The 18,987-nt window shown below is 43.1% G+C and overlaps 2 protein-coding genes and 2 pseudogenes across 7 annotated transcripts; 2 read left to right on the forward strand and 2 right to left on the reverse strand.

Moving 5' to 3' along the window:
- Nucleotides 1–502: 502 nt before the first annotated feature.
- Nucleotides 503–4,098, reverse strand: LOC136549253 (rhodanese-like/PpiC domain-containing protein 12, chloroplastic; annotated as a pseudogene).
- Nucleotides 4,099–4,356: 258 nt separating this feature from the next.
- LOC136550615 (SNF1-related protein kinase regulatory subunit beta-1-like) lies at nt 4,357–7,155 on the forward strand (annotated as a pseudogene).
- Nucleotides 7,156–8,863: 1,708 nt separating this feature from the next.
- Nucleotides 8,864–13,265, forward strand: LOC136549254 (uncharacterized). Its single transcript, XM_066540492.1, has 9 exons — nt 8,864–9,057; nt 9,971–10,340; nt 10,500–10,521; nt 11,213–11,353; nt 11,436–11,528; nt 11,714–11,812; nt 12,259–12,300; nt 12,585–12,816; nt 12,957–13,265. The coding sequence occupies exons 1-9, from the start codon at nt 8,982–8,984 to the stop codon at nt 13,106–13,108; spliced, it is 1,227 nt and encodes a 408-aa protein (XP_066396589.1). The 5' UTR covers nt 8,864–8,981; the 3' UTR covers nt 13,109–13,265.
- LOC136550613 (CBL-interacting protein kinase 31-like) lies at nt 13,256–18,113 on the reverse strand. 6 transcript variants are annotated; one of them, XM_066542253.1, is made up of 15 exons: nt 17,592–18,110; nt 16,456–16,716; nt 16,244–16,306; nt 16,047–16,118; nt 15,780–15,887; nt 15,602–15,682; nt 15,430–15,483; nt 15,217–15,342; nt 14,985–15,074; nt 14,677–14,799; nt 14,468–14,578; nt 14,205–14,318; nt 14,012–14,068; nt 13,852–13,926; nt 13,256–13,783 (listed from the first exon to the last, which is right to left on the reverse strand). In XM_066542253.1, exons 2-15 carry the CDS (start codon nt 16,642–16,644, stop codon nt 13,700–13,702), a joined length of 1,347 nt encoding a protein of 448 aa, XP_066398350.1. In that variant the 5' UTR covers nt 16,645–16,716; nt 17,592–18,110; the 3' UTR covers nt 13,256–13,699. The 6 variants fall into 6 exon arrangements, with proteins under 6 accessions (XP_066398350.1, XP_066398346.1, XP_066398348.1 ...); XM_066542249.1 differs by having other exon boundaries at nt 13,256–13,926; nt 17,592–18,113; XM_066542251.1 differs by lacking the exon at nt 17,592–18,110 and adding an exon at nt 17,457–17,586 and having other exon boundaries at nt 13,256–13,926.
- Between the last annotated feature and the right edge of the window lie 874 nt (nt 18,114–18,987).

Consider the following 18,987-nt stretch of genomic DNA (forward strand, 5'->3'; position numbering starts at 1 on the left):
GTAGTTAAGTAGTTGAGCTCTCTAGTTTAGCTTGTGTAGCATTGCTAGTGTGCTAGTGTTGCTTAGGCTTTGTGCGCTTTGCTCACTAGTATGTGTAGGAACTCCCCGTGTGCTTGTTGACTAGTTGCATAGGTTTTGACCTTGCTAACTAGAGTTATGCAGCTAAGCTCCCACTAGTTCGGCACTTTAGTTACTTAGTTAAGATCTTTGTGAGGTGATAATGAACATAGATAGAGGGATGCAGTTTTTGTTAGACCGATTAATTTATTTTTATATTTATTTCGGTTAGCCAGCACCATTAATTCTAAAAAAAACTATTCACTTCCTCTAATCCGTCGTCTCGACCCGACATGGGGCTCAAGCCAGCCTTGACCCCTGTCATTGTGAAGTCATTCGCCTATGCCCAACAGAGGGAGGGAGGGAGGGAGTACTTCAATTTGCAGTCCTCGGTGACACCTGACAAGTTAAGAACATCCGGAATCTCAGAATATCACAACAGAAATTTCCTGATGAAACGGTTCATTCAATAAAGCAAATTCTCATGTATCTTTTTTTACAAAAATAGCTGTATACATTTCCTCCGTAGGGATCCCAAAACTTCTGATACACAGTATGAGAAAGAAAATTGAGCTCTGAAAGTCTGAATTCAGGCATTGATCAACGACCAAACTATTGCCTATGATATATGAGAAGTTCCCAGCCATGGTTAACGGTCACAATGAGGATCCTCTAATACGTTGGGATGGAGGAGTCAGCTTTAACCGCATAGGCATGAATTCCACCTGCGACATTGTAAACTTTTTTGAAACCCTGCAAAATGATGGAAAATGAGGATTGAAAAGCACAATATTATTCACATATCGAATAAAAGAGTACGAGCACCCTTTTGCAGGAGTGTGAGTACACCAATTATGTGACTGCAACCATTTAGCCACCTGCATGAGCGCATGCCATGGTGGCACTGAGAAAAAAAAACAGATGCAAAGGGTCATTAAGTGGCATTATGCACCGCTGCTAATATAATCAATTTACCATCTCAATTTTCTTGAAAGTAGAAAGTACCAATTTCTTTGAAGTTTAAAGAGGTGCAGTACTTGTGCTTCAAGCATGGAAATCTATATACTCCTATTCACTAGGTCATTACCATTAACTCAACACGAGAATACTGTCAGCAAGTTTCATGGAAAAGAATTTACCAGAACATAAGTGTCCTTTTGAGGATTAAACTCGTCTGTCATAACTGGTCCCCAGGTCCCAAATTGGCGGAGTGTAGAACTTTGAAGCCTGGAAGTGAAGCTTTCACCCTGCCATGCAGGTAGTAGAAATTCAACATCAATCCAGTAGAAAATAATTAAATAAATAAAGAATGAAACTGAACCTCATCACAATATCATTCCTGAAATGCAAGAGAACTAAAAGTAATATACTAGCTGAATGAAATAACTGTACGTCCCGATTCGTGTGCTACAAGCATGTGAGGCACACTCTAAAATTTGTGCAGTTAGGATCTTCCAACTTCCAAGTATGAGGGGGTTGGTCCATATGAGATACAGAGAAGCTGCAATTAATGCTTACTTATTTTAACAGCTTTAGCCTGATGACTTACAGATTTACTTTTGGAAACCACATAAAGTTACTGCAATTATTTAATAATTTAACATTTATGATCCAGTTCATTATTTGTGAGATCACGACAATGTATGGACATTACTCTCGATTCTCAAATGAGGACAAGTCCCAACTTTATCCATTCTGGTTAACACATAACCTACACCTTACAAAAAACCAATGTCATTGCAAAAGTTACTGATCTTTTTAACCAGAACGCAATATCAGAAAGTATTTGCATCCCTCATTCAAATAATGCAGATCTTACATTCTAAGGACAAAAGGCCACACATGTCCTCACAGCACGAAGTTGGGGGCACTTGTCATGAATGCCATGTTAGTTTGATTATTTGTGGAGACAAAATAAAAGGGGAAAGAAAGTATAATGGTGAAATATCTTACACTTCATCAGGCTCCCCGAACATCAATCAATTGGCCTCTGCGAGAAAACTAGGGTCTTGCATTTTTGGTGTGAAGCTCTTCTGGGTCAATGTCTTGCAGTAACGCATTGATCCCTGGCATTTAGTAAGGAAGGTATCAGTTTCTGTTCATAGCACACCTAATTACCAACACACAGTAGTTTCAATGTTAGTACCATGTACCATCTCAGCAACGAACTTGCAATAGATGCCATCCAAATTTTGTCTTACATCGTACAACTTTGTTCAAAGGAGCACTAAATGCTGCCTCCTCAAATTCTGGTACTGCCCAATGCAAGTTTGAAAGTTCAAACTACAACTGGACAAACAGTACGAAAGTATATAAATGGATGAAAACCTAGACAGATAATTCAGTGGCTTTAGGTGCATATGCAGGTGACAGCCTTCAGTAAGCAGATGGTACAAATGTCTCCAACAAGAAGAAATAATTTGCGGTGAGACTCTGAAAATTATGTGATAATTATGAGAACCAATCCTACTACCTCGCATACCAGGGTTTCCACAATTGAAGAAAAAAAAAAGCATAGGGCGTACTGATCAAATTATTGAACCAGTGGTCCAGTGCTGGATATCACTTTTCCCCCGGGCAAGTTGCCTTAAATTTCTAATGCTTTGATAGTCAAGAGTAGAGACTATTTTGGCATGTGGAAGAATGAAGTGGCTGTACCAAAACAACATTATTTTCTTGTCTATCAATTGGTTGCCAACTCTTAACATGTTGCAAGGAAAGAGTAAATCCTTATTACACTACATAAGTCAATTGAATGTCACAGTAGCCCAACGCAATGTACTCTAAAGCATAATTCTTTTAGTTTACTGAATAGATTTCACCGACACTGCCCAGGTAAAGGAGGTAATAATATATGTAAAGGGCTACAAGAATACTGTCTTAGTCTACTACTATGCTAGAAAAACAAGTTAATGCTGTACCATCTGTCCCCTTCGAACCCACCCGAGCATACCACCATTTTCTTTGGATGGACATAAGGAGTGCTCCACAGCCAAATCACTCAAGTCTGCTCCTGAAATGTTCAATAATGCCATTTCCATTGTAATTGCATATGTTCCCAATTAACCCAAATTATGTACGTAAGCTGAGCACGTTAAATATCACGGTCCAAACAAGATTAGAAGGTCATCCAAAAGTACATACAAAGGTAGTTTGAGAATCAGATGGTACCTTCCTGCAATGATACTCTTTTCGAGATCAACCAGAAGCCTGACATCCTTTTCACCAACAAGCAAGTGCTGAACTAGCAATTCTTTCCCCTCTCTTTGGACGCTGCCGGCGGCAGTGCAGAGAACTGAGCAGCAAAGATTTGTTTGAGTTTCTCAATTCAACCTTGTGAGTAGTAACATTCCAAATGCAAATGACTGCAACCAGTAGCCACGTTACATGATGGAAAGTGCAAAACATTCATTTCCACCAGGTGGCCTTCAGCCTTCAATATAAGATAAGTAGCAAAATCCTGTCAAACTACACAACTAAAAATGCTAGTACCAAATTGTCTGCGATTTTCTGAGCATGCAACTACTAGAATGTGCTAGGACCAATGAATTAATTTGCAAAACTAGCTGCACACAATCACTCAGAGAACAAGCCCCAGAAGCAACGCTATACACACTATGGAATCTAATGAGTATGATACTAAACGCAATACAGGAAGCTCAACAGCTCGCCATAAACAACACCCCTAAACTACGCGAGAACACGGCGGAGATGAAATCCTCTACAAGACTACAACCATTCGACCACTGGCTCGAGAAACACACCCCCACCGTCAAAAATCACACACTCACCGCGTGTGGTCGGCCTGGAGGGGCCACCGGTTCCCCCGGGACGCATGGGCGCAGGCGCGGCCACCTGGCGGAGAGAGAGGCCGGCTGAGTCGCCCTCGCCGACGGCGGTGCGGACGCCAGAGGCGCGAGGGCGGCGAGCGGGGAGGCGCACGCAAGCCTCGCGAGCGAGAGCGACGCCAGCAGGAGCGGAGGAGGGAGATGGGGACGGGCGCGGGAGCTGCGCCGCTGCGCGGGCGCGAAGACCAAGCATGGCTGCCCTGCCCTGCCGAGGAAGGGGAGGGAGAGATTCCTTTGTTGGGAGCAGGATGCTCTTACCTCTCGCCTCGTGCTGCTGCTTCTCCCTGAAGATTGAAGAAGGAGCCGGGCCGGGCTTTGTCAGACGATGGGCCGAGCCTTTCAGCCGCTCCTTCCTACGTGGACCGAAAGATTTTATGGCTGAGAAGAAATAAAAAGTGAGCCCACGAACTTTGGCGTGCACGCGGTCGGCACTCCCGGCGGAGTCGCGTGAATGCATGCGTCGGAGCGTGGGTCCCGCAGATGCACGCACAAGCACGGCACGGCGCAAGAGAAGCAAGCACGCATCCCGCGGCAGGCAGGCGTGCCTCCGCGGGATCCCCAGGCCAGGCCAGAGATGGGCAATGCGAGCGGCCGGGCGGAAGACCTCGCGGACGCCGACATGGACGACGGCAACCACGTGCGCCGCGCCTCCTCCTCCTCCGCGGGCTACGTCCGCGGCGGCGGCTCGTCGTCGTCCCCGCCGACGAGCCCGCCGAGGCCGCATTCGCCGCGGATGTTCGTGCCCCAGGTCAGATCGCCGGCCTTCTCATAGATTCATCACATATGAAATGCTATGATTACGCCTCGCCTCCTCGAATTCGAATTATTTGGCTCGGCCGGCCGGCGTTCCTCATCGCCACGACGCAGTGTACGTAGTTGATCGCTTGGGATTTGTGTCCGTTCTGGTCCGGGGCGTTTGGCCTGGAATGTTTTTGGTTTTTGTTGCGAGCTCGTTTAATTTGGCTGATGGCTGCGCTAGTTCATGGTGCGAGGATTGTTGTGTGTTTTGACGAGCTCAGAACATGCATGATGATGCGCAAGGCATTAACTAACTAGAATGTTCAGCCTTATGTCTCTGACACTCTAATGTTGCCCAGCAGGATAATCAACATGTTCATTTGGTCGTAATTTTGGCTTATAAGCCATGGCTTATTCAGTCCAACGAACTAGTATTTTTCTATTTCACCACCAACCCCAGGCCAACAGTACTTTCAAGTCATAGCTTATAAGTCCAAAACAAGCCCAACGACAGGGCGAATAATCTCTGTATATGTCTGAAAAAGGGGGCTAGCACGTCAATCCTGTACAAGTATACCAGGGTTTTTTGTTTTCCCACTGTACAAGCAGGGTTTTTCTTTTGCTCTTGAGCTTATGATAACATGGGTTTACTACTAGTGTATCATCATCACTCCCTTAGTTTTATTTAACGTAATTATTAAGTTTTTAGATTTTCATAGTAGACAATGGCTGTATCCAAGAATGTAGGCCCTTTTAGTGTTTTCTTACCAAGGGATCAAAGATTTGGCAGGGAAAAAAAAAGACTTTTCATAGGGACAACAATATGTATGAGATGGTGTGCGTCCTCCTATTATTATTGCGTTGTTATGAAAAAATGAAAATTAAGGCTACTGATATGATACTTTTTATGCGTGTATTGTAACCTCTTAATCGGCTAAAATCTAGTTTTTATTGATGTTAACAATGTTGCAGAGTGTATGTATACACGTGGACATTGATTTTTGTGTTATTCAGATTTTGGTGGAACAATGCAGCTTTGCCAATTCATTAGCAAATTTTCCAAGGCCTGCTTATTATACTTCTATGATTCATTTGTAGCATTCTACTATCTCATAACATGCAGGATTCTCTGATCTATATATCATTTTTTCTCTGGTAAAATTAATTGGAGTATTTGATATTTCAGAGTCCTGTAACTCCGTTGCAAAGAGCTGCAGAAGTACCCTCCTCCAATGTTCAACCAGATATTGATGAATCAACAACAGGAGGATTCTGATGGCCCACCTCAAAAGAAATTCCCACGTTGCTTACGTGGACTCTTGGAGGGGAGAAATATCTATTGTAGAAGGATCATGGGACAAGTGGACGTCAAAGTACAGTCAGACAGAAATATATATGTCTTCCATTTTATCCTATGCCTCCTGAAACTTATCAATAGAAGAGAGTTTATTCTGACTGTTAACTATATACATGACATGACAGGAAAACCTGTTGAGAAATCCGGAAAAGATCACACCATTCTGCTGATGCTTTCATCTGGAGTTCACCGTTTATAGATTCATTGTAGATGGAGGAAACAAGATTTATACCCGATCTTCCCTGCGAAACCGACAATATGGGTCAGATTGTGAACCTAGTAGATGTCCATGTAAGTATTCTCCCTTTCACACTGAATATCTGACTCCACTTACTGTGTGTTTGAATTTGAGCTTTACTGAACTCAACATGCTGCTATTAGTGTTCTGTGTTTATATAGATTAAGCATATACTTAACCACAAGAATCAGGCAGAATGCATATGGAAATGTACCATTTACACATGATATAATAGCCGGTCAAGTCCGTTTGTCTGAATGTTATAATATTGTAGTCATCCTTTGTTGATTATTACAGACCAATTAACTGACATTAAACTAATTGCTCACTGAACTTTTGCTGGAGAGAAACCCAAATTAAACGAACTCACAATTTAGACTTCTAGATTGTTACAGGAAAAGAACCGAAAAGATATACTGTGGAAAGACCATCTGTAAAGAATGGTTTCAATTTTTTCTTCAAAAGAAGAAGAAGAATGGTTTCAATTACACCAAGTCGACTGCTCACTGCATGTACCTTCTTTTGTGTAAAACTCGGCTGGCTAGCTGTTTGATTCTTCAAAAAAAAAAAAAATCTTACTCCTTTTTTGCATCATGCAGGACTTCATTCCTGAAAGTGTGTGGAAAGTGTATCTGAGCTCATGGCTCCTCCCCTCCCCGGACTCAGCTACGGTTTTCCATGTTCCTGGCGAAAGGAGTTCGCCAAGGAGCCTCCTCAGCTGCCGGCCCAGCTCTACCTCGGCGTGCTGAATTCTCGGAGCTCGGAAGAAGGCTGCGCGAGGCCGAGGCACGTCGTCCTCGACCATCTCTACATCGAGAAGGGCTGGGCGCACAGCCGCTGGTGGGCCCTCGGCTACAACCCACAGGTTCCGCTCCAAGTAAGTGACCTGCGTCCTGTACAAGGCCATCGAGCGGTAACCTGACCCGCGGGCCTGGTGCTGCCGACAAGCTCATCTCTGAGCCGGCCGGCAACTATAGCCTAGCGTTGATGAACTTGGCAGTTCATTCAGGTTTAGAAGCTCCTCTCCTGCATAATTCGTTCATCTGATGAACTAAAGAGGTGGGGTGCAAATCCATGTGAATCTTTTTTTTTAGCTATTAGCTTAGCATTCTGATTCTTCAAATTTCTTTGGATAATGATAATTTGACGGCTTAGTGCCGGGACAGTAGGATGTCAGTCTCAGGCCTGCTATTGACATGTGCAAATGGTGGAGGATTTTACTACTGTGGTCTGGCATTTTCTAAGCTTATTATTGAGTGATCGACTACTGCTAGCGCTCAAGAAAATTCCAGGGCCAGTTGGGCCGGATCTCAGAAATTGATTGAATATCGAAAGCCCCACGAGCACTAGACGTGGCCAACATCCGAATAGCTTACAAATCGAAGGGTTCCTTTGAGAACTGATTGGAATTTTGGGCGCTCCGCGTCGCAACCGCGTGGAGGCTATATACGTCATTTCCCTCGTTTGAAAAAAGCCAACTACCCTCCATAATCCAGATTCCTTAGCTTAGGGCCCCACGTGTTCGCATCGTCCGGCAAAAGTCGCTGACCTCACTTAACGGAGTTGTTCCAAATTTACCAAAATGACCAAATTTCTTATATCTCCTTGATAATACTAGCTTTTACTGTGGAATTTAATCATTTTGTTTAAAAATCCTAAATTTCATTGATGATTCATGTTAAACCAGCTCTCATGAGTACCACATAATAAGCCTATAAGAAGTTGGTGGGCTAGTCCCCTTACATCCTTTTCGTAAAAAATGATCTTATACTTCCATCGAGATGATGCCCATGCAAACTGACTAGTGCTTGAATGTGGCAAAAAAAAACATCCTAACCATCCCCTTAAAGGCACATGGAGTTTTTCAACAAGATTTCATTAGTGGTTTGGGGTACAAATAATGTGTATATGCCAAATTCTTAACATCCTAGCGATTTAGATTCTTAAATGTTTTGGGATAAAATATATGCTGCCATTGTTGTACTCAACTTTTGCCGAAGATAAAAGTGGATGAGAGAGAGAGAGAGAGATTCTTAGTATTTGAATTTGATGTTTAGCGTCCAAGAATTTTGTTGACACTTAAATGTTGTAAAAAAAGGAGATGTTAATATGCCCCTTCGAATTGTAGGAAAACACTAGAAAAAACTTGGGATTCCAATATAATCCATATGGATGAGTTATTGTAGCTCATTTGGTTCGCATATGCAAGGATCATCAGCTTGTTCGTTTCGGCTAAAACGATCATAGATTATTACTAGCTAGGATTCTTGCCTGGTCTTTCAAGAAAGACCAAAAGTTGATATCGAATGACTTCCATTTCAGGACACATATATATATATATATACACACCCAGGATTTGGAGTTCGGACGATGGAGTTACAATTTTTGCTAGATTTGCATAAATGGAAGATCATAACATTCCTTTAGGAATAGGGGAGTACTATCACATAAATTATGCTATGTATCTCTGAGCATTATGTGCATAAATTAATCATCATGGCAGTACTAGTCTACTAAATAAAGTTTGCAAAAGAAAAGCCCCAGGGGTAGTTTGGGAAAAAAAATTTTGGACGTTGCCGAATGTGACGGCCACGTCTAGTGGAAGCTCGTATAAATCGTGAGAAGGAAAATTCCAGCGGACGCCACGCCACTGAACGCTCCGAGCCATTTCTTCCTCGCCCGTCCCTGATCCACTCCCCGCTTCCCGCTCCGATCGATCTGATCCCTCCCCACCACCGCGCCCATGGCGGACCAGCTCACCGACGACCAGATCGCCGAGTTCAAGGAGGCCTTTAGCCTCTTCGACAAGGACGGGGATGGTAAGGTTCCCTCTCCTCATCCTCTCTCTCTCTCCGTGTTCCTTCGGATCTGGCCTCCGTGGAGATGTTCAACGTGCGCGGCTGCCTGCGTAGTGGCATTGCCGCCCGCAAGTCTGTTTAGACGGGGGTAGATCCGATCCAGCTCGGATCTGTACTGAGTCCGCGGCGGGGCTCGATCGCGTCGCTGTCGTGTGCATTTGTCCCTATTATTAGTGGCGGAATCGGCGATGTGGACCTAAGGCTTATCTGCTGCTTTGACTGGCAAATCATGTCGTTCTCTGTTTGTTTGGATCGTTACTACGCTTGAATCCTGCGAGATGTGCCAGGTTTTTTTTCTTTTCTTCTGAGAGCAGTTTAGCCTCTGACCCAGTCTTGCTCGTTGGGCTTGGCCGCGTGAGCAGTGTAGCACGATGAGGTTGCAGCAGGCTGATTGCTACCGAACCTTTTTTCAATTTGTTAGGTTCTCACGATCCAGGATTACCGGAGTTTGGAGAGGGTTAAAAATTGTTCTCAGTTCAGTTTGTGTAAGTAATTTGCTAGTAATTATGTGATCCAGCTTCAACTTTGAACCTTGTTTTTTCCCCCTATGCGTGTGTCAATACCTTGTTCCATAGTCATACTGTGCAGTAGTTGACCCAGAAAAGGAAATCTTGGACTGATTTCTGTTTGTGAAAACGGTAACGCTCAGCGCCCTGATTGGTTCAGTTCCTGTTGCTACGCATGCTCGGTCAAAAGCAGATGATTTACCACTTAGAAACTGCCCTGCTTTCCACATAGCATTTCAAACTTTTTGACTAATATTTCCCCTTTTGACATCTTGATTCCCCCCCTAACGTGCCGAATTATTTCTCTCTTCAGTCACTATTTATTTCCTAGTTATAATTACAGAAATGGTTGTGCGTATCTTGTACAGGTTGCATCACGACCAAGGAGCTGGGAACTGTCATGCGTTCACTGGGGCAAAACCCTACAGAGGCTGAGCTCCAGGACATGATCAATGAGGTCGATGCTGATGGCAACGGCACCATTGATTTTCCAGAGTTTCTCAACCTTATGGCTCGCAAGATGAAGGACACGGACTCTGAGGAAGAGCTCAAGGAGGCCTTCCGTGTGTTTGACAAGGACCAAAACGGCTTCATCTCCGCTGCCGAGCTCCGCCATGTCATGACAAATCTTGGTGAGAAGCTAACTGATGAGGAGGTGGATGAGATGATCCGTGAGGCTGATGTGGATGGTGATGGTCAGATCAACTATGAGGAGTTTGTCAAGGTCATGATGGCCAAGTGAGCCACAGAACCATAATCCGAAGACGGAGAAGATTGGGCATTGCATATTAGTCAAGATGCAACTCTTATTTCATCGACTTCCAGTGAAACATTCTGCTAGTTGTAGTTGCTGAAAGGCAATGTAGTTTCTGCTTTGTTCTTCCCTTGTGTTTTCAGAAATGTTGTTTCATGTGAACCTGTAATGATTGCCCTCCCTGCTGTGTCTTGATTGCAGTTGAAACCATATGTAGTTAGAGCTTGTTTGGATGCCAAAATTTTTGGCAAAGTGTTACTGTAGCATTTTCGTTGTTATTTGACAAATAATGTCCAATCATAGTCTAATTAGGCTTAAAAGATTCGTCTCGTGGATTTCGTCTAAACTGTGTAATTAGTTTTATTTTTTATTTATATTTAATACTTCATGCATGCATCTAAAGATTCGATGTGACGGGGAATCTTGAAAAAATTTGCAAAATGGGGTGGAACTAAACTGGCCCTTATATTCCCCCCTCCCTCTACCCCCACCCCCTCCCCCTCCCCCTCCAACTCACACATCAACTTCTGCTTCACTCTGTTAGTATCAATGTATGGCCTGTTGCGATGATTTTTAGTTACCGTGGCAGATGCTCTTTGAGCTTAGTGCAAATTTATTCCAAACTGGGGATTCGTATTGTTGGTTTAAGATGCATGACGTGGAGTATTTAAGATGCTCTTTGTGCTAAGTCAAGTGAAATGCAGTCTCGTCCTTTTCTGCGCTGGTTAGTTTGCAACTATTTGTTGTTGGGTGAAACGTGAAAGCGACATGCAGCCCTGGAGTGGTAGGTACCAGCTACCACACGTCCTCCAGGTCTTCTTAAGGCCTCAGGTTTCTTGTGTTTGTCTAAACTTACGCTGTGCTTGGGAGGGTTGAGCCCATGGAGCAGGACAAGAGAACCAAGGTGCTGTGCCTGCATGGCTTCCGCACAAGCGGCAGTTTTTTGAAGAAGCAGATCAGCAAATGGCACCCTTCCATATTTCAGCAGTTTGAGATGGTTCTATGCTGGATTCAATGATCTGATCTAACCGGTTTCCTTTGTTTTTGTTCTTGAACATCTTTCGTTTCTGTTTTTTCAGGTCTTCCCTGATGGCATGTTCCCAGCTGGTGGAAAGTCAGAGATAGAGGGCATATTTCCGCCGCCGTACTTTGAGTGGTTCCAGTTCAATAAGGTTAGTGCTTTAGTTGGAACCAAACTGAAATCACCTCTTCTCATGGCATTCTGATACCTGAGTTATATTTCAGCTACAGTTTGATCACCATCTATGCCTTAGCTATTCATGCCAGATATGACCACTCCTTTTTTTTTGTTCCTATGTGCCGAAACACTCCATTTCTTGCATGTTTTTCCACACAGGAATTCACTGAATACACAAATCTCGATGAGTGCATTTCATATCTATGTGATTACATGGTGAAAAATGGACCTTTTGATGGCCTGCTCGGATTCTCCCAGGTAAAAATGGAAACCAGAAGTTGCTTTTTACTGAGCACCTGAGAATTGAATGTTTCAATCTTTTGGGGGATTTGAGTTTATTCCTGAGATTCCTTAGTGTATGATAATATCTGCATGAACTAGAATTGTGGTCCAAGCTTACATATGAAATGATGAAATGCAATGAACTACACCTTTTGAGCTGCTGTAAAGTTTAATTAATCTCTTAATTTCTCTGTCCAAGGTGCACCTCTGATAGGATTGTAACTTGTACACATAGAACATCTATGAGGCCCTAGCACTTGCATAGGAAAGCCAGTAGAAACGGATTGGATCGTGATCTCTAATTTCTAATCAGATCTGCCTTACTGAATGATGTGGGCGCTGTCAGTCTTTCAACCTGTGCTTTTTTCTTTGTTGAGCATAAAGTGGATTCTTGCAGCTTATGTATCCATTCCTCTTTCCAGGGCGCAACACTTTCGGCCCTTTTGATAGGCTACCAAGCACAGGTAATTTCTACTCCTAAATTCTGTAATACTTGTGACCTAAAATTATAGAGATAGCACAAAGTAGCAAGAAACAGAACACTGAATCTGTAACTCTTACCATGTAATAAAGCTCTTATTTTTAAACAGGATAACTTGCAAAAGAAAAAGAAATTCTTATAAGGTAACAATAACTAGGTAGTTGCGAGTTTCAGTACTATAGAAACGCCAGCCCTCTTCTGACAGAATTTCGAAATTGTAAATTTAACCATTTTAGTTAATTGTTGTAACTAAGCTGAGCAATTTAGGGCAAGGTGCTGAGTGATCATCCACCAATTAAGTTCATGGTCTCAATATCTGGGAGCAAGTTCAGGGACCCAAGCATCTGCGATGTTGCCTACAAAGACCCGATCAAGGTGAAATCAGTGCACTTTATTGGAGAAAAGGACTGGCTCAAGGTACCTTCCGAGGAGCTGGCTTCTGCCTTTGATGAGCCTCTCATCATAAGGCATCCTCAGGGCCACACTGTCCCTAGGCTTGGTTTGCACTCCTCCCAAATCTTTCTGTTAGATTTGTCTCCATGGAATCAGCATATATAAGCTGCTTGTTTTTCACTCAGCTGTTCACCAGTGTTTATGCATAGTGCTTTCTCACTGATTATCTGATATGTTCTTTCGCAGACGATGTGTCTGTGAAACAGCTTTCTGAATGGAGCTCATGCATCCTGGAAGACCTCAAGAGTGCAAATGTTCCCGAGGCCTTAGATTCAGACAAACCATCTGATAAGGAGGCTACTGGTGCGGAATTTGCAGAAAACCCGGTGAAAGCTTGAGGCATGCCCACTTTCATGGCATGGTTGCATTTGAAACTTATACCGTTTTTACTATGATCTGAGTAGTGCGTGGAACTTGTTTGATCGCATGTGTATTGCATTGGCAAAACAATAAATCGTTATCTAGAGCTACAACTGAAACAAATGGATTCAGACATCCAATGCATTACATTTGTTCGCAAGGTATTGTTGGATGCAACATTGACTGAGATTGATACCACAGGCTGTAACGGTGGTCCATTTCTTCCTGAAGGTTCACCAACTAACAACAATCATTCTATTCTAGAAAGATTTGGAGAAAATTGAACCGATGAATATGAATAGCTCAACACCATATTCAGTGTTTCACTGCAACCACTCAACCAGCCTTCTGATCTATGTTTCATCTACCACTTCATTCATTCCAGACCATCATTAGCAGGTCTTGGGCGCTGAAAACCTTCTGCTGCATTGTCTAGCGAAGCCTATATGTACACTGGGCACTAAACTTTATCTTTTGGAGTTGGAACAAACAAGAGCTATGTACAGGCAAAACTAGCACTATATCCCTCATCTCGGCCCCCCACTAAGTTCTGAAAGCCTGCAACTGTTTCATGGCGAGGAGCTTCTGTCTTCGATTTCATCATCACACGCCCAAACGACGTCCTTCAGCTCCGTGGACAGAGTTTTGTAGAACTGTGAATGGTAGATGTTAGTTTAGATACTGAATTGACTATTTGAACTATTTTGAGTAAGATTAGTACATTTTGAAACTCCAGAGTATCTCCCTTTGCCTTCTTCAGCTCAACCACATGAAGCGATGGAGCCACTTGGAAAACCTAAACATGCCACAGGATAATATCTCAATTAATAATTCTCTTTTATTTCCAAAGTTTTTTCTTATCGTTGGGTGTTCTCCCTTACCTCAGTCTCAACATTAAGATTTCCTTTTCTTCCTGCTGTTGGGTTTTCCAGTAACATCTAAAAGAACAATGGGGGAGAAAAAAATTATGTGTTGTTGGTAGGTGGTGATAAAGATTACTGTATATATTGATACTCAAATTTGCTTCAAGCTTTGCAGGATTAGTTCAAGAGGAATAGAGTCAAGTCATCATACCTTGTAATTTTTCTTTTGGACATCAAATCCAAGTGGCTTAGCAGCTTCTTCTATTCTATTGATGATTTCTTTCGGAGGACACTGTGATGTGAATCGTGTTTCTCGCTTGTACTTCTGACAGAGATTAGTAAAATTGAGCTCATTAGCACAATTGCACATTTCAGACTGTTTTGTAGAAAATGTGTATAGTAAAACACATTATATAGGCGATATAAACTGATTCATGATACACACTTCTGCAACTGAAACTGAAATATCCTTACCTTATCAGATTCAAAAAAATTATCCAGATTCAACCCTTTGTTCATTGAAATCAACTCAAATGCATTCATCGAGGCTGGTTGCCCGTCAATTTCCTCAATCACATGATGTTCCTGAAAAATGTACGGCACCGTCAACTTAATAATATTATTTCAACCACAAAAGGCTTATACTTTTAAGTGATATAAGCTGGTTTAATCAATTAATTCACCTCTGAGTCTCCAAAGGCAGCATCAACATCATCTAGACTAGCTTGAAATGTTTTATCGAAAACAGGTTGCTTGTAACCTTTTTTAAACCATGGATCTTTTTGTACTTGAGGGATTGTAATCCGCTGTTAAAGTAACAATAAAAAACCAAGTAAGATAGAATTCCACAAGCAACACAGGCACTGACAAGCAGTGGTGATCTAAGAGTGAAAATGTTTATCTTGAAAATCATCCAGTACTGACTTCAAGCTGTCACTTGTGCTTCATGAAAATTGTTCTTTTCTACATTCATATTTAAGTAGTGACTTACAGTGGAAGGATTAGGATCCAGAATTCTGTTGATCAGCCTCTTTGCTCCAGCAGAAAACCAAGATGGACATGTAAACTGAGTTTCTGAGATCTGCAACAGAGATAAAATAAAAGAAAATGTATCCTAAAATGTCAGTTTTTCAGGTGTTTTTTGTGTGTGTGTGTGGGGTGGTGGTGGGGGGGGGGGGGGGGGGGGGGGGGGGGTCAAAGAAGTAGTAGTTTCATGTACATACCTTTTTATAAAGGGATGCGATGTTGTCATCCTCGAAAGGCAGACATCCTGCGAGCAGCACAAAAAGGATCACCCCACAAGACCAAAGGTCAGCAAGGGCACCATCATAGCCTTTGTCATCAATAACCTACATATTGGATATCAATCTGCATTAGGCAAACCTATTTCTGGTTAAAACAAAAAGAAGAAGAAGAGATGTACAAAAAAATATTACCTCTGGAGCAACATAGTTAGGTGTTCCACATGTAGTATGCAGCAATCCATCATTCTGCTAGCATTGAATTAGTTAAAGATTGTGGTGTAAATTAGTGAAATGCAGTGAAACCAAAAGATAGAAAGAAAGAAATAAAACACAATAATTTCTGTAGTATCTTGTCTGATAGTACCTTCACTTGGTCTGATAAAGCACTTAACCCGAAATCTGAAATTTTGAGGTTTCCAGCAACATCAAGTAACAGATTCTCTAGCTGCATACGTGAAAAATCAACATGTAAATTTCATACTATTTTCTTGATCATAACTGATGATACAAACAAAGAGCAGAACGAAGGATGAACATTGCACCTTCAAGTCTCTGTGGTACACGCCCCTACTGTGGCAATAGTCTACAGCATTGATCAACTGCTGAAAGTATGTACGTGCTTCCTCCTCCTTCAATCTTCCACTTGTGGCCTGATTGTGAATTTGGACATTGTAGAGAAAAGAAGCAAACGTGCTATATATATAAAGCATGGAAATGTTAAATGTCTCTGCATGCAAAGTTTAGGCTACAAAAGCAGCTAGCAACTAGCATGGCAGAGGAAGCATTGGCAATGATACAACAGTGCTTACAATGATATCATGGAGCTCTCCACCCATAACAAACTCCAGCACAATGTAAATCCTTGTTTTACTTCCCATCACCTGTTATAAAAAAAGGAACAAAAACAATGCAAATAAATGGTTATGAACTGTAGACTTGGATGTGCATCCCATTCCAATGCAAGAAACGTAATACTGAAAAAATAATATAGTTTAAGCTTTATTACCTCATACAGGCGAACAACATTGGGATGCTGTATTAACTTCATTGTACAGATTTCCCTCCTAATCTGCCATACAGTTGAGAGGGTGGGATCAGTAATTATCTTTTATCTCACTAGATATATATCGCAAACAGAAGGGAATTCACTGTAAATACTTTTTTTTAATTTTGCAGTGAAAATCTATGGAAATAGAATGCAGAGTCTTAACACTTCACCTGTTCAGCTAGTTTGTTCTTGTGAACCTTTGCCTTGTCAAGGATTTTGATAGCAACATGATCCCCGTTCTCCATGTTCTTGGCGATCCGGACCTTTGCAAATGTTCCTTCCCCAATGGTGCGTCCGAGCTCATACTTGCCAACGCGGCGCTTCGCTTTGAGCGAAGCAGCCCTCTTAGCCCTGTACATCCTGCTGCTCTAAAGCCAGTCTTTGCCAGGCGCCTTGAAACTAGCTAGCTACTTCTCAAAGGCCTGCTGCACCTGAAAGACGAGCAAGGATTGAAATGATCCGGGAGTGTCAGTCAGAATATTGTACTTTCTGCACAAAGCATAGTAATTTAGCATTCAGAATTGACAGGCATAGCATATATACAATAACTGTGGTACTGCATTGCAAAGGGAAATCTGTACAGAACTGAATATGAACATAGCAGATAGAGATATACAATAACCCGAAAGGTGAAAGCCTTTGTCAGTACAGAATACAACACGAACTGCATCAGAAATACATTTACAAGCAAATGAAATGAATAAACCAAAAGTAGGCGTGGGCAGCCGATTACACAGCGAGAGCACATAGGCTAGGAAGAAATTCGATGAATTGGATCTATCTCGAACTGATCTGAATATAATCCAGTTGTCTCCAGCAGGCATATCAAACAGGCTAGGCTATTTTCACTTGTCAGGCATCGTGGCCGGGTGAATAAAACGTACAGGAAACTGAATCTCGTTCTTGCTGTGAATACAAAACCGAGCACAAGTCTGAGCTGGCCAGAGTTCCGCGGCAGCAAGACTAGAAAAAGGGTCAAAACAAAGAAGAAAGAAAGAAAGCACAAGAAAAAAGAAATCGCGCGCGGTCTCAACCTCCAGCAGCACAGCAGGAATCAAGAAACACGCACTGACGCACGCACGCAGTGGTACGATGAAGCAGCCTAGCAGAGTCCCGAGGGAAGCAGAAGGGAGAAGAAACTCGCATGAAAAGGACGTCGCCCCTACCGTACCTGCTCCTGCTTCGTGACGGGGACAGCCGAATGACGACGACGACGTAGCAAGCAGGGTAGGGGCCGGCCGGTGGAACATAACTAATCGAAATTCACTACAGGCGAAAGTCCATGGAATGCTCAGGTCAGGTGTACCTTGGTTGCGGCCGGGGAAGAGCGAACGAGCGGCCGGCGGCGACGTCGTCACTCGTCAGAGGAATCAAATCAAGCGCGTGCAGAGACAAGACCGACCGCAGAGAGAGCGAGGGCCGGCCGGGAGAGATACGGAGGGAGGAGTGGAGGACATGCGGTTTGGAGGTCTGCAAGAGACGAGCGTTACGAGTCGGAAACTGCGAGGAAGGAAGGATGAAGAGAGGTTGACGACTTGGCTGCGTTGCGGCGACAAGGCAATAAAGGAAGGTCCGAGAGCATGCATGCCATGCGAGTCCGGCAAGGCAACAACACGAGTACAACGCGGAGGAGCCGAGGAGAGGAGAGGAGAGGAGAGGAGAGGAGCCGGAGTGCCGGACACACAACACAAGTCGATCGATGGATGCTGGACAGTTAACGGAGTGCTCCTATCCTATCAACTAGTATCATGATACGGTTGGTGCTGCGAATTTTGCCATGGATGGATTCAATTCGGATGCTCATGCTCCTTTCTCCATCTCACGCACCTTGGACAACTTCATTCCCTTTTAGGTGCCTGTCAGCTGCTTCCTCTTTTTTTTGTCTGTGGGCGCCGGCAGGCCTGTGGTGACATTGCATATTGCCATCCATCAGATGAGGACTACGACGGTGACTTTTTGTGTCCACGCGGTAATTTGATTCTGTCATCTCCTTGTCAAGGCTTGCTTATCCATCAATCACTTTCGTTAACTGTTACATCTCAGATCAACGGTATATGTATACGCCAAAACCGTAACCGTGGATCTCAAACCAACGGTACCCGCATGATCCATGATAGATCACAATCACACTCACTCTGAGAGTTCATGCATGCATGGACCCAGATGAAAATGTAAGAAGAGCTTAAAAATCCACCACGGTACATTTCACTCTTTTAATTTCTTTTCAAACGCCAGACTAGCTTTGGTTTAGTATTATTATTTCGCGTCTGGAATACTGGATGGTGGGCGTAGTACGTGATTAGCATGCTGGAGCTGGAGCTGGAGCATTAAAAATATACGATGGACTGGCCTGCTGGCTGCCATTGGCATCACCATATATATACTATTATATTATGCAATGCAAACACGATCGTGCCTAGCTACCTAGATCCAATCGCAAATTGCACTAGTATTCAATCAGTTTTTCTTCATTGGTCAGAGGACGAATTCTTTTTTTTTTTTCCTCCTCCCTCCCTGCTCTGATCATTTTGTTGTTTGTTTCAGACGCGCGGACGCACGCCGAGAGAGCTGAGAGGCTTGGCAGTTAGGACTTAATTAGGAGCGCAATGCAAGCTAAGCGTGATACAGAATATTTACAATACAAGAGGGGACATTGTGCTGTTGCAAGCGCCGATATACATTTTTTTTCACATGATGCTAAC

The sequence above is a fragment of the Miscanthus floridulus genome, chromosome 4, assembly GCF_019320115.1.
Source record: "Miscanthus floridulus cultivar M001 chromosome 4, ASM1932011v1, whole genome shotgun sequence".
NCBI classification, from domain to species: Eukaryota; Viridiplantae; Streptophyta; class Magnoliopsida; order Poales; family Poaceae; genus Miscanthus; species Miscanthus floridulus.

Coding starts and splice junctions, on each gene's coding strand:
- LOC136549254 (XM_066540492.1), top strand. CDS start 8,982: ATGGCGGACCAGCTCACCGACGACCAGATCGCCGAGTTCAAGGAGGCC. Junction 11,529..11,713: donor AGTGGTTCCAGTTCAATAAG/GTTAGTGCTTTA, acceptor TTTTCCACACAG/GAATTCACTGAATACACAAA. Junction 12,817..12,956: donor CCACACTGTCCCTAGGCTTG/GTTTGCACTCCT, acceptor GTTCTTTCGCAG/ACGATGTGTCTGTGAAACAG.
- LOC136550613 (XM_066542249.1), bottom strand. CDS start 16,644: ATGTACAGGGCTAAGAGGGCTGCTTCGCTCAAAGCGAAGCGCCGCGTT. Junction 15,484..15,601: donor CTTTATCAGACCAAGTGAAG/GTACTATCAGAC, acceptor CAATGCTAGCAG/AATGATGGATTGCTGCATAC. Junction 14,800..14,984: donor TGGATCCTAATCCTTCCACT/GTAAGTCACTAC, acceptor TTACTTTAACAG/CGGATTACAATCCCTCAAGT.